Here is a 21,595-nt window from a genome sequence, read left to right on the forward strand (position 1 = left end):
ACACACACATATTTACACTTGGCATGTAGCTGAACAGAGCGGGGGAAAGTCCAGAAATTGTCCTATAGTTGTTGAACGCCTGGTAGCATTTTAGACGACCCAGCCAAGCTGTTGGTTTTGTAAACTGTTGCAGCTGGTCTTGTGCATTACAAGAAAGGGGAAGTCCTCTCTCTCCCCCTTTCTCTCTCTTACTCACTCTGTCTCTATTTTACTATCTTTTCTATGGCCATGCTTAAAGGTCACAAGCACATTTGAACTTACAGAGCAGATACATTAACTTAATTTGTCTTTCTTTTTATTAAGTAGTCATTACAAAACCCCTTCTGCTTTACCCAGTGGGTAAATTGTTGCTTTGAAGGGCTATGCTGTGTATTCCACAAACAAAAAACAGAAAGTAATACATTTTAAATAAATTAACTGTTTGTTTTTAGGCAAAATGGCTGTTTGGTAATCAGTCCCTTGTTTGTTGAAACCAGCACATCAGAATCTGTGGCTACTTTTTACAAAAAGCATAACCATTTCTGTTTCTGAAATACAATACACATGCATACCCTCACAAGATGCCTCATAGAGGCCACAGTTCTTGTCTACTCATAAATTAAACTCCATGCAGCAAGTTAACAGTCATTTTCAACACAATAGGGAAAGATATCAAAGATTCCTGCACATTTTCAATCACTTGTCATGACTTTATTAACAACTCTTTGGTTTCTTTACTTTCCAGAGTTTTTCATCCCTTTGCAACTGGCATACACATAACAGAGTGTCATGAAACAACCCATTTACCAAAATAAATGTTGGCATTGTACATTTCTGCACACCAGTGATATGTAACATTTGTGTATTTTTATGTAGCGGATGACACTTAAAGTTTCAATACGTTTCAATAACACTGTGGTTAATGTGTGCTTATGCTCAGGCACAGAAACCACTTGATTATGGTTTGGATACAATCACGTTTGGGCTTACAATACCCGCGAGAAAGGCAGCGATGTCTCGCTATAAAACGCCCAGTTTTGGTGACACAGTTGCTGCTGGAAATGCCGTTGATGTTTCGCTAAAAAACAACTGGTTTTGTTGTTTTAATCAAAACTACTTTACTTTATAACATTGATATGATAATTGTAGAATATAGAATGTAACATTTTTGGTTTGCAGAAATGCACAATGACAACATTTTCTGTTGGTATTGTGTGACTGCGCAACACTAAATACTGAGAAAAAGCTAAAGACCTGACATGGTCATTTATCACAGACACACAATCAGACGTTGATTAAACATACTTCGCATTCTGTATTTCTATTCATATTTCTTTACTTTTTTAAAAAAGGGTGCTCCAGTTACAAGTCAAAATGATGTGACAAATTTGATTGGCCATTAGGGACTAGGAGTCTCTTGTGGGGGATGACATGTTGTTGCGTTGTTTGTAACTGATTTCAGGAACAGGATGCTTCTGTAAAGGTTTAGATGATGTGTAAGTAGGCTGAGAACACTATTGTAAGTATCTGTGGTGTAATTGCTCCCATTTGCTGAGGCTGAGAAACAGATCCCTTGACAGCTTAATATAGGAAAGCTCTCCGTATGGCACAGTGCTGCACATATGGCCCATCTGGTTCACTGTTTAGTGAGAGGGGAGTAAGAAGAATTGAGACTGAACTTCTATGGGCTACTATGATTTCAGATAACTGTTATTCTATTACACTGAGGAATAAACAGTCTTAGGGAGAAACTTGTGGACATCTTTATCTGGAGGCACATGTGAGTGTAAACATCCACAAGCTGATACACACAATTCATAATCACCTCCTGTGAATTGAGGCCTTGTATAGGAAGGTGCATAAAAGAAGTTGCTGTATGCCAGGACTGAAAGAATGGCTCCACAGTCTCCATGGCAGATTCCACAGCAGATAAATGTCTTTTTCCCAATCACGGTGGGCCAACTTGGTTTAGGAAATACAAACTTTTATATGTCAGCGCTAATGTAAAGGCAGCCAGTCTTGTCACAACACCCAAACAACACACCTACTGTGAAAGGGCAGATGGGGAGGATAGGGAGCAGGAAAAGGGAGGCTCAGATACGCCGTGTGTCTGTGCTTGAGGAAGTTTTATAGGCCTAATTTCACTTAAACTCAGTAAAGTGCCAACACTGATTCCCCCACCCCACCTAAAAACTGCTCTGAAAACAGTCTGCATCTCTTTTTTGATCCTCAGTTGCCATCAATGGGCTTCAGAGAGGGAGAGAAAGAGACAGACAGACTGAGAGAGACTCTGGGTTGCCATTATATGTGAAATGCCCCCTCATTGCAGCAGGGCAGCCCCATCTCTTCATCATTCCCCCACTTCCTTCATTTCCTCTGGCAGACACTGGGAGCATTCTACCACCCATCTGCCCCCAGTAAATATTGCTTGAAGGCTTAATTATACTCACACACACACACACACACACTCACAGACACAGTCTCAGCGAAATTTCCTGCAACGCTGAAGCAGAGAATTAACGTCAAATCTGTGGGGCATTCATTCATCAGAGTGAGTGTGTGTGTATGTGTGTGTGTGTGTGTAGTGTTATGTTTGCTTCTGTATGTGTTTTTGTGACCTCTCAGTCCATTATTATATCCCTCTGGTCACATTAGCCCAGAGGGTCTGTGTGATGAACTGTGAACACCCTGTGCTCATGTCATCAAGCGGCGACGGTCACTGTGAAGCGCGGGAATCAATATTATCTTTTAAAGCTTTGACAAATCAAATGTTGTTACTCATGATTTTTGAATACCTGTGTGGGTTTTTGGTACCATTAAGCACTTTAAAAATGTGTATTTCTTTGTTTGTGTTTTCTCAGCAGATGATGAACGACCATGACGAAGCCTCCCCTGACAGCTGCATCAAAAAGGTAGGATAGTTACACCTGTTTATGCTATTAAATGAATCTTGTCTCTGTGCCTCTGCCCTGCATGATAACTATCCTGCTGGGTTTACATCAACATATTAGGTTGGGGTGAAGTAATAAAGTGGGTCTGACTGATATTTTGGCGTATAGATGCTAAGGCCTTATAAATGTGTCTTCATTTCTAAGGCCTAGCTATCTAAGCCTCTAGGATATTTACATCCTTAGTTAAATACAGAGCTAACACCCGTGACAACAGATCACAGGTTAGCTTGGAGTTACAAGTTCCTCATACCGACTCTGGACTGGAAAAGTATAGTTTCAGGTACAACTTACTACTGGGATGAAGTGCAACACAGCTTGGAGTCATTGTACATTTACTTTGAGAGACTTTAAAGCTGTTGTAAATTTCTAAGATTATGTGTTTCAATAAGTGTAACAGTGTGTGTGTTGGATGGTTGTGTGATCTTGTAGTATGTAATCTGTTCTTGGGTCTCTCTTGTTAAACAAATATTGATCTCAATTAGAGCTGCAGTGTTTAGTTGCTTAATCGGTTAGTTGATTGAAAGAAAATTAATCGCCAACTATTTCGATAAATGATGAACGATAAAGTCATTTTTTAAGCAAAAATATACGATACTTGCTGGTTCCAGCCTCTTAAATGTGAGAATTTGCTGCTTTTCTTTATTATATATGACAGTAAATGAAGCGTCTTTGGGTTTGGTTGGACAAAAGAAGCAATTTGAAGATGTCACTTTGGGCTCTGGGAAATTGTAATAAAGAATTTTGCAATTTTTTGACATTTAATAGTCTTAACAATTAAGCAGTTAATCCTGAAAATAATTGGCAGATTAATGTATAATGAAACTAATCATTAGTTGTGACCCTAAACTCAATGAGATCTCCTGAGTAAATATAGTTTAACTAACTAACTAAAACACCTGCTTAGGATACAGAAGGATAATCTATGTGCTTTGGATTTTAAATACCTACAGTAATATAATAGCAGTTAGTGTTACTTTAGTGTTTCTTTTTCTTTTCTACAAAAGCTTCAGCAGAGCATTCCTGTGACGAAGATCATTGATTGTAACTCAAAAGCCTGTCTTATCAAAGAACAGAAACCCCTCTCTCTTCACACTGAAAAAAACACTGACACATGCACACACACTGTGACCGACACGTCCCATTGACCAGTCACTGACCACTTTATGAGGTGATAAATTTATTGAAGAGGCTGGGCAGTTTGCTTTTACGGCCAGTGTTGCTAGGTCAGGAAAGGACAGCGAGAAAGTTCATGTCCATCTAATGGTCCATGAAAGAACAATGGCTGCAGCAGAGTGGACGCTCTCTCTTAGAATGACTGAAGCCATGCAGGCTTAGCTCCAACTCAAGTCAATGGCAGGGGAGCTGAAACATAAATCAATGGTTAAAAATGTGACAGCCGTAAATTATGAGGGGTTTTTATCAGATTTGAGTTTTAGAGGAGCAATCCATATTCGCAGTATGGCAACAGCATTTTAAATACCCCAAAACCCACTATTGGCATTGTCTTGAAAAATTAGATTCTTTTCTTTTTCACATCCAAATTGATTAACTGACTTCACAGCACAATAACAGTACAATGCAATAGTTGAAATATGAGCTTTAACATTTGTTTGCAATTCATAAGTGCTCTTTGATTAATGTTGGTTGACAGAACAGAGTTAAAAACATTCATTATGTCACGTGAGTGGCGTTCATTGTGGATTTAGCTATCAAAGAAATTGAAAGTGAGATTTGGACTCTGTCTCCAAAGTTTGTATGTGCCTCTTGTCTTATCTTACATGACAGGATGGTCAAAACACCAGGAGCAGAACTAATGGAGGACTACTATTCAATGCATAATCCAGCTCCCCTTAATTAAAGCAGTGTGTGAGAGGAGACGCCATGTGAGCAACCTTAGCTTGACGTATTTCACTTAAAATCTCCTTTGGCGTAATTTAGAATTATGACCAATTTGGCGCTTAGAAAAACAAGATCATTTAAATTTCCCTCATTTGCATTTCAGGTCAAGGGTCTCGTTGCTGTACCCTCTATAAACAGGCAGGCATGCAAATCACCGACTGCTTTGGTTGATTTGAAATCCTACATTAGTCAATGAGCTTTTTTTAGGAGTTGACCGCAGGTGGTTTAGGCTGTTCCCTGTTTCCCACATGTTCGTACAATGTGGAAAAACCTAGACGGTTTTATAAACTACCTAACCACCTTCCACATGAGAGTGGCCCATACACACATTTACACAGCCACGAGTACAAAGACACGCATACACACCTTCATGCGCTGATAGGAGTGTAAAGTTGCGATACACACACTAACACAGATGACAGAATACAGACAGACAGTATGCTTACAGTACCTATGGTACATAAAATCCAAACACACACACACACACACACTGGCCACATCTCATTATGCAGAGTGTGAGTTGCGGTGGGCCCTCATCGGGCGGTGGCAGACCACATGCCTGTTATGAATATGAATGAAATTATGCATGAGCCATTCCTTATGACATGACTCATTCATCCACATCGTGCAGTCACACACACACCAACACAGGGCATGGGCACACACAAAAACGCACACACGCACATAAACATTGACTTCTCCTTTCTCCACCATGTCATTAACATCGCTATGCTTGATTAAGGCAGAATGTTAATTGAGTTGCAGCTTGTGAATAAACTAGTTCACTGCTGAAAGGTGTGTGTGTTTGCAGGACTCAAGGTGTTATTAGTTTTTATTTGTTACTGTGCTTTACATTGCAGTAAAACAGATCAGTTATATCTTTATATATATATATATATCATACTGTGCATATTATCGAGGTGATGTAAACTTTATTCAGCCTCCATAGTCATAAATTAATTTTATACAGGCTGGCTGACGGCAGCTGCACAAAACAGGCAGGATATATGGATGGATTAATGGATGAGATGAGATGTATAAGCACTGGGAGACATAAAGAGGACTTACTTTTGGCGTCTCTCTCTGTTTAAATGAATTCCAGAGGCACTGACGTAGATATTTCACAAGTAATGGAATATTTAGTAACCTCATCAATATGTGTCAAATTCATAACTTATACCACTGCTGCGCACACACACACACCCTACATTTGACACAAGATAAGTATTTGGTACTCAAAAGACAGATTGTTTGATGGACTTCATTGCTAAATTTATACTGAATTACAGTTTGTAGATACACATTTAAACTGACCACAAACACAGGTTCATTCCACGCTGCTGATTCAGTCTGAAAGAAGTTTAAAGGCATGTGGGGGGCACTGGTAGAGTCGGGGTTAAGGCGGGGGATAAAACAGAAGCAATGATGTTATTGTAGCTTCAGTAGCCCACTTACTGAAAGCTGCCCAGAGCTTACAGCTGTGTGTGTGAGTGTGCATACATGTGCGTGAGGGGTTTATGGCCTAGGATTCATATCTAGCACTTCCTTAGACATGATTTGAGCCACACTGGCATGCATCTTCACACCCCACCCACAGGCAAAAACTAAAAAAGATGTGTTGTCGGGATTCCCTCTCTGCTCACTTCATCCATCCTTCCCCACATATTTCATCCCTCCTTCTCCATCTCAGCAGACGGTATGGTGTTGTTGGAGCTATAGATTGCTATCAGGGGCTATTGGTGATAGGATCAGGGATTGTTTGGTTTGGTCCGGTCCGGCCATACAAAACAGGACTATCTGTCTGTTTAGCTGTCTAGGCCCTGCTTATGTATATTCTCATTCACAAACTGCACATACACTTAAGTCTGTGTGTGTGTGTGTGTGTGTGTGTGTGTGTGTGTGTGTGTCTGGCAGTTAATAGGGTATCGGAGGACTTGTGTTTCTTTTTGGATTCCTTGGATTTAAAAGTGGTAGCCAGATAGGGAGCAGGGGGAAATAAGGCAGTCCGTGTGTGTGTGTGTGTGTGTGTGTGTGTGTGTGTGTGTGTGTGTGTTAATCCTCATCTTCAGAAGAGCGCCGCTGTCCATCCCGACGTGTGTAAACACTCCAGCAGATCAGATGGCAGATAATGACTTCCAGATAGACACCCTCCATTCAACCAGCAGAGAAAATCAATGAGCACTGATTGCTTTTTTCCCAAGACGATCATCTCCCCCCGAAGGCTACTATCTCTCTCCTCCCTCTCTCCTTCTATCTCACTGTCTCTCTCAATTTCTCCATCTCTCTCTCTCTCCAAGCCCCATTCATTCACCTCTCAATACCACTGAGATTGCATCAATTCATGCTGCTTTTCACTGGGGATTTAGCGTGAAAAGATACAGCGGAATATCTCTTAAAGACGATCAAGTCTCTCTTACTCCGCCTGTGTCACTCTTCCTCGCTTATTTGTCTGAGTGAATGCGGACATGCTTGCCTAACATATTTCTCCTAAGCACTGATGGTTTCCAGATAGTGATACACGTCTTTCTTTCTATTCTCGACAGAGATGTGCTTTTTTTAAGTCAAACTCCAGCACCAGTTGTTGCTCCATCTGTATCATGATGCCACATATGCAGTAAGTGTGTTTTAGATGCAGCATAAGTTTCAAATGGGAAAATGAGAGGGGTTGATATGAACTCTGACCTATAAGTAGATTTTTCCCACCCCATGTTGAAAGACTAGGGAGCCAAATGGGGGTCAGCTGCAGTTGTGAGTCGATGGGTGTGTATGTGCACGGGGTCTTTTTTTCCCCATATCAAGCTGGGGAATTGAATCTCTAAATACACTTTCTAAATGACCCTAAATGTATGAGGGCTATTATGGGGACAGAGGGAGGCTCATGGGTCACAGAAGTGATCCAGTGCTCCGGGCTATAGTTTACCCCCTGCCAACAGCACCACACTCCCCCATCCCTCCCCCTGCTTAAAAAGGCTCATGATTGATTGATAATTATGATAATTTGTTTGAAATGATTATCTGGATATTATAATCACTGCCACCCCGGTGCGCCACGGGGGCAAGTCATTTTTCATAATGCTGAACGTCACAAATGCCCCCTGGTTACAGCGGTTGCTCTGGATGTGTATGTGTTTGTGTGCGAGGGGGGTTGTGAATGCCCAAGGCTTGGCAGTGGGCTCCCTAGGGCCATGACTTGACTGTGGAGTGATGCGCCCAAAGAGCAGGAAATGGCCTGAACACACACACAGAGACACACACACAAATGCACACATAGAGATAAACAGAAAGGCCTATAAAGTTGCATCTACCAAAACATCTCAGTTACATTTAAATTTCACAAAGTATGGCATAGTTACTATAAATGTATTTGTGGATGGATGTAGTGGCAAAATGGGTTTTTAAGTCAATCAAGAGAAACAATTTTGTTAATCGTTGAAAAAAAAAAACAATTATTAAAGCCTCAGTGTGTAAAAATGGTGAGTAACAGTGACATCAGCGGTCAAATTCTAGATTGCAGCGCTCACTCACCCCTCCCGTCGGGTAAGTGACGGTTGCCTCGTAGGACAAAAAGCCTTGTGCAGACAAAAGAGTTTTTCGAGTTTTTCAGGAGTATCTAGCGACGAGGTGAATATTTATTTAGGAATCTAAACCATGTTACGATATGTTATAGCTTACCAGTGAGATATAGGTTATCTGTGAGATATATTTTAAGTGTTTTATTTCTGATTGTTTTGGTAACACGAGCATTAGCACAGTAATGCTAAAATAACACGTTTTATGTGACAGTCACGGCACAGTGCGGCAAATATAAGTTGGTACGATTATAATACATGCGTTTCCAGAGTGTTCTTCCACAGGACACAGGGAGATGAGGAAGAGGGAGAGAGAGAGAAGGAAGACCAGGGAGAGGAAGGGGGCGAGGGGTTAGAGACGGTGCAGGAACGGCCAGGCAAAGAGGTGTGTCTCGACTACCCAGAGGGAAGAGGAGGTGGAGAGGGTGGCAGCCTTTGCAGCAGCGCGAGAGGAATCAACAGATTAGGCTCTAGGCTAGGCTAACCATTTAGCTGTAGCTCTGGGGTAACGTTAGCCAAGGCTAGGATAACGTTAGCACGTAAACGTAGCTGTCACTCGAACTTAGACGAGAGGGAAAAGTCGTTGAAACATGAAGCCAAAATGATTTAAAAATATGAGATTGAATTACCTGTCTAGCAGAAAGCAGGCAACCTCCGCATCCCTTGTGAAATCCTTCTCCTTCAGGAGTTCTTTCCACCTGGAATAAGCAACGCCGATATTCACTCGTGTTTTGTCCCGTCCTCACTTATCTGACCTTTTTCTTTTATTTGGTGGCGTGGTTTCCATCTTACGGGGCAAAACATATGTGTGGTCCTCCATTTAAAGTGTGAATCATAAAAAAATAGAATCATAATCATCAATCAATCAGAATCATAAAAGTACAAAGCAGGTTCACGCAGAAGCGCCCCGGATATAGCTTCACCTTAACCGTCTCCAGTGATGGCAAGTTCTAGGTAAACGCAAAAGGCGAAGCGCGTATATCCCTTTCGGCCACTGTATTCAAATATGCCGACGCAAGAGGAGTAGTAAATATATATTTATGAAAGCAATAGTTGATATTTGCTAATAAACAACCACGTAAATTACACATTGTAACTTTAAGCAAAAATGCAAAAATCTCTGATGTTATGGAGTGTTGGTCAGACAAAATAAGCAGTTTGAAGACCTCACTATGGTTCTGGGACGTTGTGAGGAATAGTTTTCACTTTTTCTGACATTTCGTTTCCTAAAATCAGTCATTAAACAACTAATCATCAATTCAAATAAGATGGTAGGTAGGTAAAGTACATAGATATCTGAGGTGTAACAGTATGTGTATCATCCTGAACTGTTTGGTACTGCATGTTTGGTTCAGTTGAGAGAGACAGGGAGGTGAGAGAAGGTGGAAGGTGGACTATTGCATGTAGTGTTTCTGTAAATTATTAATAACCTACTCAGAACACTGCTTTGTCACTTCTTGCCCTGCTCATCCAAACAGTGCTATGTTCCAGTAAGCTTTCCAGAACCTACCTGGGACCTGCAGGTGGGTCGACCCAGGCTAGCACTCAAAACTTGGGAGTAGCGAGACAAAAAGCCTGGTGTGGCAGCTGGATTTCCTTCAAACCCCTGCAATCTTTACATCAAAATGAAGCTTATACCTGTAGGTGTTAGCTGTCTGTGTTAATTCCCTCCATTTTAAAGTCAAAAAATAAATACATGCAGCACCATTGAAATTAAAGATTAATCTGTGCAACTGAAGGATATATTTTCTATACATCGTATTTACAATGTAAAACAGAATCATTCGACTTATAAAACATTTTTTTCTGATTGTCCCCCAGTTAAAGTGGCAGTGGCGGAGTTACAGACAGTGCTTTAAAGGGCCAGTGTGTAATATTTGGCATGGTTTATTGTCAAATCTGAATCTGAATCTGAATATTCTACCCATTAATATGTTTATATAAGTGTATAATAATTGGTTTTCGTAGCCTTATAATTATGCTTTTATATATATACAGTACAGGTCAAAAGTTTGGACACACCTTCTCATTCAATGCGTTTTCTTTATTTTCATGACTATTTACATTGTAGATTCTCACTGAAGGCATCAAAACTATGAATGAACACATGTGGAGTTATGTACTTAACAAAAAAAGGTGAAATAACTGAAAACATGTTTTATATTCTAGTTTCTTCAAAATAGCCACCCTTTGCTCTGATTACTGCTTTGCACACTCTTGGCATTCTCTCCATGAGCTTCAAGAGGTAGTCACCTGAAATGGTTTTCCAACAGTCTTGAAGGAGTTCCCAGAGGTGTTTAGCACTTGTTGGCCCCTTTGCCTTCACTCTGCGGTCCAGCTCACCCCAAACCATCTCGATTGGGTTCAGGTCCGGTGACTGTGGAGGCCAGGTCATCTGCCGCAGCACTCCATCACTCTCCTTCTTGGTCAAATAGCCCTTACACAGCCTGAAGGTGTGTTTGGGGTCATTGTCCTGTTGAAAAATAAATGATCGTCCAACTAAACGCAAACCGGATGGGATGGCATGTCGCTGCAGGATGCTGTGGTAGCCATGCTGGTTCAGTGTGCCTTCAATTTTGAATAAATCCCCAACAGTGTCACCAGCAAAACACCCCCACACCATCACACCTCCTCCTCCATGCTTCACAGTGGGAACCAGGCATGTGGAATCCATCCGTTCACCTTTTCTTCGTCTCACAAAGACACGGCGGTTGGAACCAAAGATCTCAAATTTGGACTCATCAGACCAAAGCACAGATTTCCACTGGTCTAATGTCCATTCCTTGTGTTTCTTGGCCCAAACAAATCTCTTCTGCTTGTTGCCTCTCCTTAGCAGTGGTTTCCTAGCAGCTATTTGACCATGAAGGCCTGATTCGCGCAGTCTCCTCTTAACAGTTGTTCTAGAGATGGGTCTGCTGCTAGAACTCTGTGTGGCATTCATCTGGTCTCTGATCTGAGCTGCTGTTAACTTGCGATTTCTGAGGCTGGTGACTCGGATGAACTTATCCTCAGAAGCAGAGGTGACTCTTGGTCTTCCTTTCCTGGGTCGGTCCTCATGTGTGCCAGTTTGGTTGTAGCGCTTGATGGTTTTTGCGACTCCACTTGGGGACACATTTAAAGTTTTTGCAATTTTCCGGACTGACTGACCTTCATTTCTTAAAGTAATGATGGCCACTCGTTTTTCTTTAGTTAGCTGATTGGTTCTTGCCATAATATGAATTTTAACAGTTGTCCAATAGGGCTGTCGGCTGTGTATTAACCTGACTTCTGCACAACACAACTGATGGTCCCAACCCCATTGATAAAGCAAGAAATTCCACTAATTAACCCTGATAAGGCACACCTGTGAAGTGGAAACCATTTCAGGTGACTACCTCTTGAAGCTCATGGAGAGAATGCCAAGAGTGTGCAAAGCAGTAATCAGAGCAAAGGGTGGCTATTTTGAAGAAACTAGAATATAAAACATGTTTTCAGTTATTTCACCTTTTTTTGTTAAGTACATAACTCCACATGTGTTCATTCATAGTTTTGATGCCTTCAGTGAGAATCTACAATGTAAATAGTCATGAAAATAAAGAAAACGAATTGAATGAGAAGTTGTGTCCAAACTTTTGGCCTGTACTGTATATAGCAAGGGCCTTGCTTTAGAGAGGTCGCCATCTTGCGCCACCATGTATGTACGGCAGACCGAGCGGACAATCCAGCCAGCCAGAGAACGCGTTTCGAGTGTATAAATAAACCAACGAAGACAGCGGAAGGAAGGAAGAAGGAGGAGGAAACAGCAGAGAGTGTTAGTAGTTCGTCGATAGAGAGTAGTGAAAGGTTTTTTTAGTTATAAAGTTTGCGAATGGACCACACTTACCACGCAACAGGAGAGAATGAACCCGAACCGTCATCTGTGAGGAAAAGAAGATGCAACTTCACTCCTTGTGATGCACTCTCTGCGGCGCTTTTCCTCCTGATGATATATCTCCCCAACGATGATAGCAGTAGCACCGAATCCCATTCTGTGCAGCAAAATGGGAGCGGAGGATTCAGCCTCTCTTCTCGCCCGCTCAGCATCCAAGTTCCTCATCTGTATGCTCCAGCTCAAACAGGTATGGCTCTGGGTCTGTGTCCGCTACAAGAAACTCTTCAAAATCGCGTTCAAAGTCGTCCATTGCAGCTGCTATAGTCCGGAGTTATTGCTAGGCTAAATAAACAGCTGAGCTCTGTTTACAGGCTACGCTGTCAGTCAGTGTGCGGGCTGGATATTGGTGGAGCAGAGGGGGGAGGGGGTGCCCGCTAGGTATTGTAAACGAGTATGTGTGCATGGAGTGTGTCTGTTATGCTAGAAGAGTCAGAGTTTGGGACGGAGTCGTTTACCCCCTGGAGTGTTACCGGAGTTTTTGGAGCGCTCAAATAAACTGGCCTTTTTCCCGAACGCTACTCTGGTCTCCTGCTCATGAGGGATTCATTACAATATTGTAACATGGTTTAGATTTCTGAATAAACATTCACCTCGTCGCTAGATAGACCTACTCCTGAAAAACTCGTGTCTGCGCAAGGCTTTTTGTCCCTACGAGGCCACTGTCATTTACCCGACGGGAGGGGTGAGCGAGTGAGCCCTGCAATCTAGAATTTGACCACTGATGTCACTGTTTTCAGTGGTTTTCAAACCATTTTACACACTGGCCCTTTAAACTTAGTTTAGTTAAAAATAAAAATAAAAATAAAAATGGAAAGAGAGATGAAAAGTATGGCTACAGTATGAGGATGTGGAAATATATTTCATAATTAATTATATGCCAATATCAAATAAATCATCTCCTTTGAAGGCCCAACAATTGCACTACTAATAAATATTAGGTTAGAAAAGAAGAAGCCCCATTTATTGTCACTTCCAGTGTGGACCATGCCCACTTCCGGTGTGCTATCTGAATACAGATAGCATAGATAGCATTACGTAGACAATTTTGTTTGTTAAACAGGTAGAAGTACAGATAATGATGTCCCTGTATACCTTTAATGCTTTAGTGCTATATGTGTTCATTTTGATCAGTCTGTTGCAGCTGCTCAATAAACCAGTGCAAGCTGCAACTCAGGAATTACAACAGGTCAGAGTCTTATGATGGAGAATTACATTTATATTACGTAACTGACATTTGTGTTGTTTATTTTTTGTTTATTTTTTTTCTTTTGACATTATGCCAGTATTTGAGTGCCTCAACTCTTACAATAAGAGTTATGGCCAGTGAGTCACTGTTGAATATTTACATTTTTCAAAATAAGTGAAAAATATGTTTATACTGCATTTTTTCCCTGCTCTGCGAAACCGCACCGAACTCTGACCCCAAAACCGAAGTACTTACCAGACCACTGATTTTTTTGTATCGCCGCACTCCTAATAGATACATGGACAGGTTTGTTGCACAGCCTGTATGATTCACTTCACATGTTTGGTCTTAAAAACATACAGACTGTTGCATGATCAGGAAGTTACCAAACATCTTCTTGTCATTCCCAGGCAGTGAGCAAACACACCGTAGCTCCAATCATCCCGTCTTCTCTGTCATCTGAAGGAAAAGAAGGGGAGGAGTGTGTGTGCATATGTGTGTACTGGGGGGGCTGTAGGAATAATATTTGCGGTTTTCGCTTCGCCCCGAGATGACTTAATGATGATATGGGTCCCTTTCTTCTGCTGGGCAGGGTTACGTTTTAATGGGCCCTGAGTGACATGTTTTCATTTGGCTCCGTAACCTGCCCCCCCTCCAACCAGCACCACCACCGGCACCAGCGTCACCACCTTCATCCCCATCCCCCTCTTCAAAATATACAACGCCAAATCCTGCACTGTGTCAGGTCAGACGAAGAAAAAAAAGTGGCTTGAAAGCGGAGGCAGTCTGTACAGAGCTTCCATGTAGTGTTTGTGTGGTAGGTAACGGAGGGATGGGGAGTGGTCCCTTGCAGACAGACAGACAAATATGCAGAGACTGAGCTCACGTGGTCGAAATCATGTATATTGGGGAATGTTTGGATCTTGAGGATAATCTTTCAAAGCATACCGTCTGCCTCCTAACATCGACCTGTGCTTAAAGAAGGTTAAATTGAAAATAAATACTCGGCTGAAATGCTCAGTGCATTTTGGTTTGAAAGGTGGCTCTGAAAAGTTTGAGGCTTTCTGCTTTGCAGTGAATGAATGGATGTCAGGGGCAACAAAGATCCATCTCAAACCACTTCTGCAAATCTGCTGTTGATCACACTCAGAATTTGCACATAACACAGGAAAATTCATGCATGTAAATATGTCATGCTATCACCTCCCCATAGCTCAAAAGCTTAGGTGGAGCTTTCATAATGAGCCGTTTATTGATTAGATATTGATTACGTTGCAGGAGTGGTTGGAGCAGTTTCTATTTTCTGCAGGCTACAAACTTTTCAACTCTCAGTCTTACAAGCAGAGAGTATTTTGTACTCTCTCGTAGAGTATTCCTTGAATGCGTCTGTAATTGCATTGATTATAGACACCCAAGTCATCTGTCCAGACTTTTCTTAGCCAATAGCGTTGATCTGTGGAAGGTCACATGGTCCGGACAAAGTCAGGGTTGTTGGAGAGGAGGTGGGGAGTAGGAGGAGAGGTGAAGACAGAAAGAAATGGTCTTTCTCTCTCTCTGTCTGTCTTGTCTGTGGGAACTGTCCCAGCTATGGTTACTGCAGAATGCTGTCATTATGCCTTGTGAGGAGCATTCACTCAAAGGCCACTGCTGTGTGTCACTGTGTTCATGTATGTGTGTGTCTGAGTGCCACTTTTAACTTGCAGAGGCACTTTAAACTTTGTGTGTGTGTGTGTGTGTGTGGGCCCTGACTGACGCATCTCTGTTGTTATCGTCGATCAAAACCCGACGTCACAATGGAGTGAAGCGCTGGGAGAGGAATTCAAGTGGGAACGAAAGAAAGAAAGAGTGGAACAGATAGAGAGGGACAGAGCGAGGGGGCGGAGGAGAAGCACGAGGTGATCGGAGGCACTTTCACATCAGCTGGCTCCCTGACCTCTCTCACTTTCTCTATTTCTCTCCGTCTTTTTCTTTTCTTGCGCCTTTCACTCTCTCTATCCTTCCCTCATTCCCTCTCTTGCAGTCTTTGTCTCTCCATAATCTCTCACACAGTGGCCATTCCAACACATTCTCTGGGGTCACCCAACAAAAGGAGGAGGGCGATAGTCTGACAGTTGCGGGGGCTGTCATATGAGTTTCCTCACACAAGCACACACACACACACACACACACTCTCACATATTTGTTTTTACTATCCGTATGAGGACATTCTGTCAGTCCCTAATCATCACCCTCTCCGCCACATGTCAAATGACACTAAATTCTGCTCCGAAACACTCAAACTTATTGGTTTATTTTTCTAAAGGTATACGCTGCAGGAATTCTCAGTTACTGTTTGTAAACACAACATTCAAACTTGGCCCCTCCTCCCTACACTAATTTTACAAGCTACTGTTGTAAGAACTTTTTTTTTTTTGTTGTTGTAATAGAAAAGGCGATACTCTAGCAAGCTATCTAAGCCAACTGCTTGCACCGACCTGCCCAACAGAAAACAGAGCAACTCCACGTGGCTCGTGAAAGCCAACCCCAGATTCACTCTCGTTTTGGAACAACCTTTGTCCACCTGGTGTTTTGCCTTGCTGTATTATATTTTTTATTGTATTTCTTAAAGCTTTCTCCTGGATCCATGCTGCTGCTACCTGGTTGCTATGGTTTTGTAAAGTCCCAAGCTCATCTGCGTGCTGTGCTCAGGAACATCCCAAACACAGCAAAATAAAAAGGAAAATACTCATACTTTTGTATGACATTGATTTTTAAAAATTATTTTAATGGCTTTTTGCCTTTATTTGACTTACAGTTTAAGCATGAAAGGAGAGAGGGGGTGACTTGCAGCAAAGGTTGGAATCGAACCTGTGGCCACTATGGCAAGGATAGCCTTTATACATGTGACACCTGCTCTTCCCGGTGAGCAGTGTTGGGCTCGTTGGTCTAAAAATCTAAAAATGGTCAATTACTTATTACTCTTTTTAAAAGTAATAGTATTACTTTACTTATTACTCCCTGCCGACAGTTATTCATTACACTACTTGTTATGTTACTTTTCCCTTACAACCAATAATTTGTTAGTTGTGTATCTCCCCAAAAATCAGATGTGTGCCTCTGTGTGAATGTCAAAATAATCACCGGTAAGTGTAGCTAAGGCTAGATAGCATGCAAATGAATGATCTTTTTTTAAAAAAAAAAAAAAAAAAAAAAACCTTACCTAGGGATTGCCTGTGATCAGTATTTTCCCAGGGCTCTGCCTGGAAGACAGAGACTCACTTGTGAAGCAACATTTCATCCACAACATATCCAGCCACAAGCTTTATTACTTCTTTGTAGCCTGCAGCTGCCCATGAGTAAAATCCAGTTTTGGTTGTTTAGCCAGTGTAGTGCTACAGCTGACCTCCGCAGCCAAGGAGGGCTCACCTCTGGTGGGATGTACTTCCTGGAGCTTCACCTTATTGTGCTGTCGGTCGTAATATTTCCGTTACTTTTATTCTGCCTGGTGGAAAGATGACAAGAACACTGTTGCTGTTGCCAAAGTTTCTGGCCGCTAAAGTAAGCGTTTCAATCTTCTAAACTAGCTTGCTGCTTCCTGGCTTGCCTGTGCAGTGCGACGATTATGAAAAATGAGTCCGCTGATGTGATGTTGTATTTCATGTCAGTAGTCATGCAATAGTAAAAATTAAGTAAGTAATTGTAAGTGCAGTAATTGTACTAGTTACACTACTAATTACTGGAAAAAGTAATGTTATTAGTAATATTACAACTGTAACGCGTTACAGTACAGTATTATTACTGTAATGCATTACTGCCCAACATTGCTGGAGAGCTACTGGGTGCCCCATATTAAGGAGTATCCTGCATAGGATGTCTGTGAAGTGTAATACTTTTTGACATAGTGTGCAGTTTTTTTCTGTTCCTATGGATAACCTGTCACACATAGGCCTACTGTAGATGAAGTCATACTGAAGTATTTTGTAACAGGAAAGGTCTTTTAAAGCAGATATGTTTTCAGCCCAGAAAGGGTGATTTGAGGACTCCAAATTGCAGTATACATGCACACTGTAGCTTCAGTAAACAACAATATAATGCAGTCACAGCCTGGAAAATCATTTTAACATTGCATCCCTCCTTAATGATCTGGCCCCTGGCTTCCTGTCATTTTGCAAAAGTGGCCCTCGGGTAAAACAAGTTGAGTATCCCTGTACTAAACCAGAGGACATCATATGTTGAATTGAGGTGGATAAATATTCTTTGAACTCTTCTTTTGTATGATTTGAATCTATAAACATGATGTGGTGCCAAATAAATGGACATTTTGAAAGCTGGGATTTTTCACTTGACATCTCTTGGCCTAACCACTTATTGGTGAAGTGTCCCCACTTTGAAGGATAATCTGCATCTTTCTTTGCTTTAAAGGACATTTGGCACTCACACCCTTCAAGATAGACACAAGAACACACACACACACACACACACACACACAAAGGCACACACACACACACACACACACACACACACACACACACACACACACACACTCTCTTTCTTGTCTGTCAAGAAAGCAGCGAGTCCATTAAAGCAGACAGAGTGAATGCAGAAGGCCGGCTGGTCAAGCATTGGTGATAATAACATGACGACCTGCATGGCGTTGCCACGGAGACTTAGAAACCAGGGGGAGGCAGAGAACAGAGAGTTGTGTGGTCCTGCTCTTCAAAAATATTTTCACGTGTCAGACAAGGATCTCCCTTCATGTGTGCGTGAGAACGGCTGGGTGCATTTGAAACTCCACAGCGTAAGGAGGATAATTTCTTTAGTGTTGCAAAAGTCCTCTGTCACACTGTACTACAGACACGCCTACCTTCTAATGTAAATTTCAGCTGTTGCAGCTGAGTATTTCGAGCACAAAATCATATCTTAAACAACAACAAAGAATATCTCACAAAATACTTAAGCATATTGAGGACAATTATGGACACACCATTTCTACGTTTTTATAATGTTCCTCTTTGTTGTTATTTTTCCCAACTCGTCATTAATCAGCTTGAAAAGAGAAAAGGCAGAAAAACAGCCAGAGAAACAGAGATGGCGTGGGAGATGGGGAGGTGTTGACACAACACAACGTCTATAGATGGACGGGCAGAAGATGGAGTTCAGGCAGGAGAGTGAGCGTCAGTAAAGATGGAAACCCTCAGAGGGCAACAGACAGCCGGAGGCAGGGGGATGGGGGGGCACGACAAGGAAGGAATGCCAGAATGCCCAAGAGAGGCAAGAACTGCCAGCCCAGTCACAGACACAGTCCGTCTGGGGAAGAGAGACAGAGAGTGGGGGGTGAAAGGCTGGCCCCGCCAACACAAGGTCATGTGAAAAAAGATCCCCCTTTCTCCACCCACCCACCTACCCATCCATCCATCCATCCATCCATCCATCCCTATGTCCCACATCACTCTGCCCCTTGAATATTTTAGGTGGTCAAAAACATATGAAAATTATTCCTTAAACAAAGAAGAGAATAGGAGGGGGGAGAACGGACTCGGAGTGAGATAGAAGTGAAGGATGAGGCGATGGCGGGAGACAGTGGAAGTGTGTCTCGGCGTAACAGGCCTTAGGGGAGCTTTTAGCTACAGAGTGGTAAGTGAAGCGTGCCGTGTGTTGAGGCTGCTCTGTTTAACTGTCTTCATACTTATGAGGGCGTCAGACACACACATATGCGCATGTGTGTATATCTCTGGTCATGTGGTGGGCCTCAGATAGACGATGTATCGTTTTATTTATCGGCCATAGTGACCGGAAAGTTACCAAATGTATCTGTCACTAATATCAATCGGTTTTATAGATCAGGGCCAAAATACAAAAAGCAGTTAGTGTCACACACAGTAAAATCCGGCTATTGCACATGACATGAGGGAATTTTTTTTTACTGATGCCCCATATCTATAGATGTGTAGGTGAGCAGAACATTAGCTGCAACTTTTAAATGTAGTAATATATCAGGGCGGTGTCAATGAGCATCGATAGTGTGGAGTGCTTTTACTTGCAGCTTGTAACTGCTACAGTGTGTGTCGGTCAATTTCCATAATTAAAATTCTGCCTGCTCTTGACTTGGGTCAATTTTCACAACACATCTGGATACGCATTATTTTTATGATCTCAGACAAGTTCGAGGAAAGGGGCACACGAATGTGCACTTGAAAAAGGGCTTAAATGAATTTCCCAAATCTTCTCCTGATGAATGTTTTTGTTGTTCCTAGTTTGCACTTTATGGTCTCTTGAATGCAGGATGGTAATTTTTATAGCGTTTTTTTGTTTCACTGAACTTTTCTATAAATGCTTGTGGCTGCAGTGATGGTTTAAGAGGCGATTGCTCCTCACAGCTTGTAATGCAATCAACGCATTATTGTCAAAAATCTCTTTTTGTTCCCAGCTGGGTCAGACGTGTCTGTCTAGAATGCACTTAAAGACGGTACAAAATGTGGATTAATGCATTTAATTTTAGTATAGTTGACAGTATCTGTACCTGTTGCTGCAAATGAGGATAATCCACCCTCAAACACATTCTGAAAATCAGGGTTTCTGTCCTCTCTCCCTACTTCATCCTTCATCCTTCATCCTCACTTCCTTCTCTCTCCCCCTCCCTCCATCCCTCTATCCCTCTCTCCTTCCCTCCGAACAGTATGGTCTTTGACTGAGTCTTAATCTTCATTACAGGGCATTAGTCCACTGGGGAGGCCCTGTCTCGTCTCCCCACAGCGCAGCCTGGCACTGTCCCGCAAGGGACGTCCCGCAACGGCACAGCACAGACACCCTGCTAACCCCCCCCCCATTGGCTTCACCTTGGTCACCCCTTCGCTCAAATGAACTGTTAAATAAACGGCGGGCCTTAATCCACATGAAAGAGCTGGGGTGGAGGTGGTGGAGTAAGTGGCAAGGCTGGTCAGGAGAAACAATAGAGCCAGCCCTGGACGCCTCCATTTAAAGCAACCATCAATCATACTCACCATGAGATTTCACTTTCTTTCTTTTTTTGACGTAGATTTTATCATTAATGACTAAATCTCAGGGAATCAGAGTGACAGTAATCTGAGGCATGTGGCTCAGCACTCATATGCAGTCCGTGAGCATGGCCTAGTGTCTGATGATGCGTGTGTGTGTGTGTGTTCTCTTAAGAGGACATCCAGACTATTTTACATGGCTCCAGCATCACTTTTCTGCATATAGCTTTTTACTGTCCCATGTTCTTGCTGTCTCATTTAACATCAATTAAAGAAAAATTCTCACACACATTTATGTTCTCCCTCTCAGGTGGAAAGACGCTTACATTTTTAAACAAACACAGAAACACACACAGCCGTATCAGTGTATCGCTGCTTCACTGGGCTCAGCAAGGACAGTTGACTTGCTGTGAATTAGATAATTAAGGAGGATGGCTAATTGAGTAAACAAGCATCGGGGCCGTCACCCCTAATTAAGTGATTACAAGGAAGAGCACACTTAGCCGGTACAGCGCTAATTAACACATACACAAACACACACACAGACACGTGTGAGGACATGGAGAATTATCTGTTAGAGAAACAATGATTAGGCTGAGTGGGGGATCCCAGGAGAGGCAGGCAATGAGAGGAGACACACGCACACACACACACACACACACACACACATAGAGCATCATCATCATCGAGAGAGGGGTTTTCTGTGTCTTAGTACTAATTCATAGTGGATAATCCTTTTATTCAGCTAGCAACATTGAAACGGATGGGAACAGTTTACTGCAGTCACTCAGAGTGACCTGCACTCCGTTTATACAAGATAATGCGTGTGGCCTGGGCACTGAAGGAGAGGCCGATCTGACGACAACGCCGAGATGTTTGGCAAAGGCTCAATTTAAATGCAATTACACCTCCTTTCTTTTTCAGTGGTGATTATTGTCTCAAGCAATAGACTTTGACAAAACAATCCTATACCCTGATGTAATAATGCAATCAAATATTTGTATATATTTACATATTTTGTTGTGCTTCTTCACTCCGCTACGTCCATACGGAAACCCATTTCGTTTTTCCACACTCCATGGGAATACACTATACAGCGGGATCCTACCCCGCTCTAATCTCAGCTG

The 21,595-nt window shown here is 42.2% G+C and overlaps 1 protein-coding gene across 8 annotated transcripts in view; it reads left to right on the forward strand.

Annotated features, from left to right (window-relative positions):
* prdm16 (PR domain containing 16) overlaps positions 1–21,595 on the forward strand; it is a 211,768-nt gene that overhangs the window by 105,773 nt on the left and 84,400 nt on the right. For 7 of the 8 annotated variants that reach the window (XM_033642050.2, XM_078170137.1, XM_078170138.1 and 4 more), the window contains exon 3: positions 2,841–2,891. In XM_033642050.2, coding sequence (XP_033497941.1) covers positions 2,841–2,891 — 51 coding nt within the window. The remainder of the gene's footprint in view (positions 1–2,840; positions 2,892–21,595) is intronic. The other variant, XM_078170136.1, reaches the window with a different exon arrangement.

Source organism: Epinephelus lanceolatus, chromosome 8, assembly GCF_041903045.1.
Source record: "Epinephelus lanceolatus isolate andai-2023 chromosome 8, ASM4190304v1, whole genome shotgun sequence".
Lineage (NCBI taxonomy): Eukaryota > Metazoa > Chordata > Actinopteri > Perciformes > Serranidae > Epinephelus > Epinephelus lanceolatus.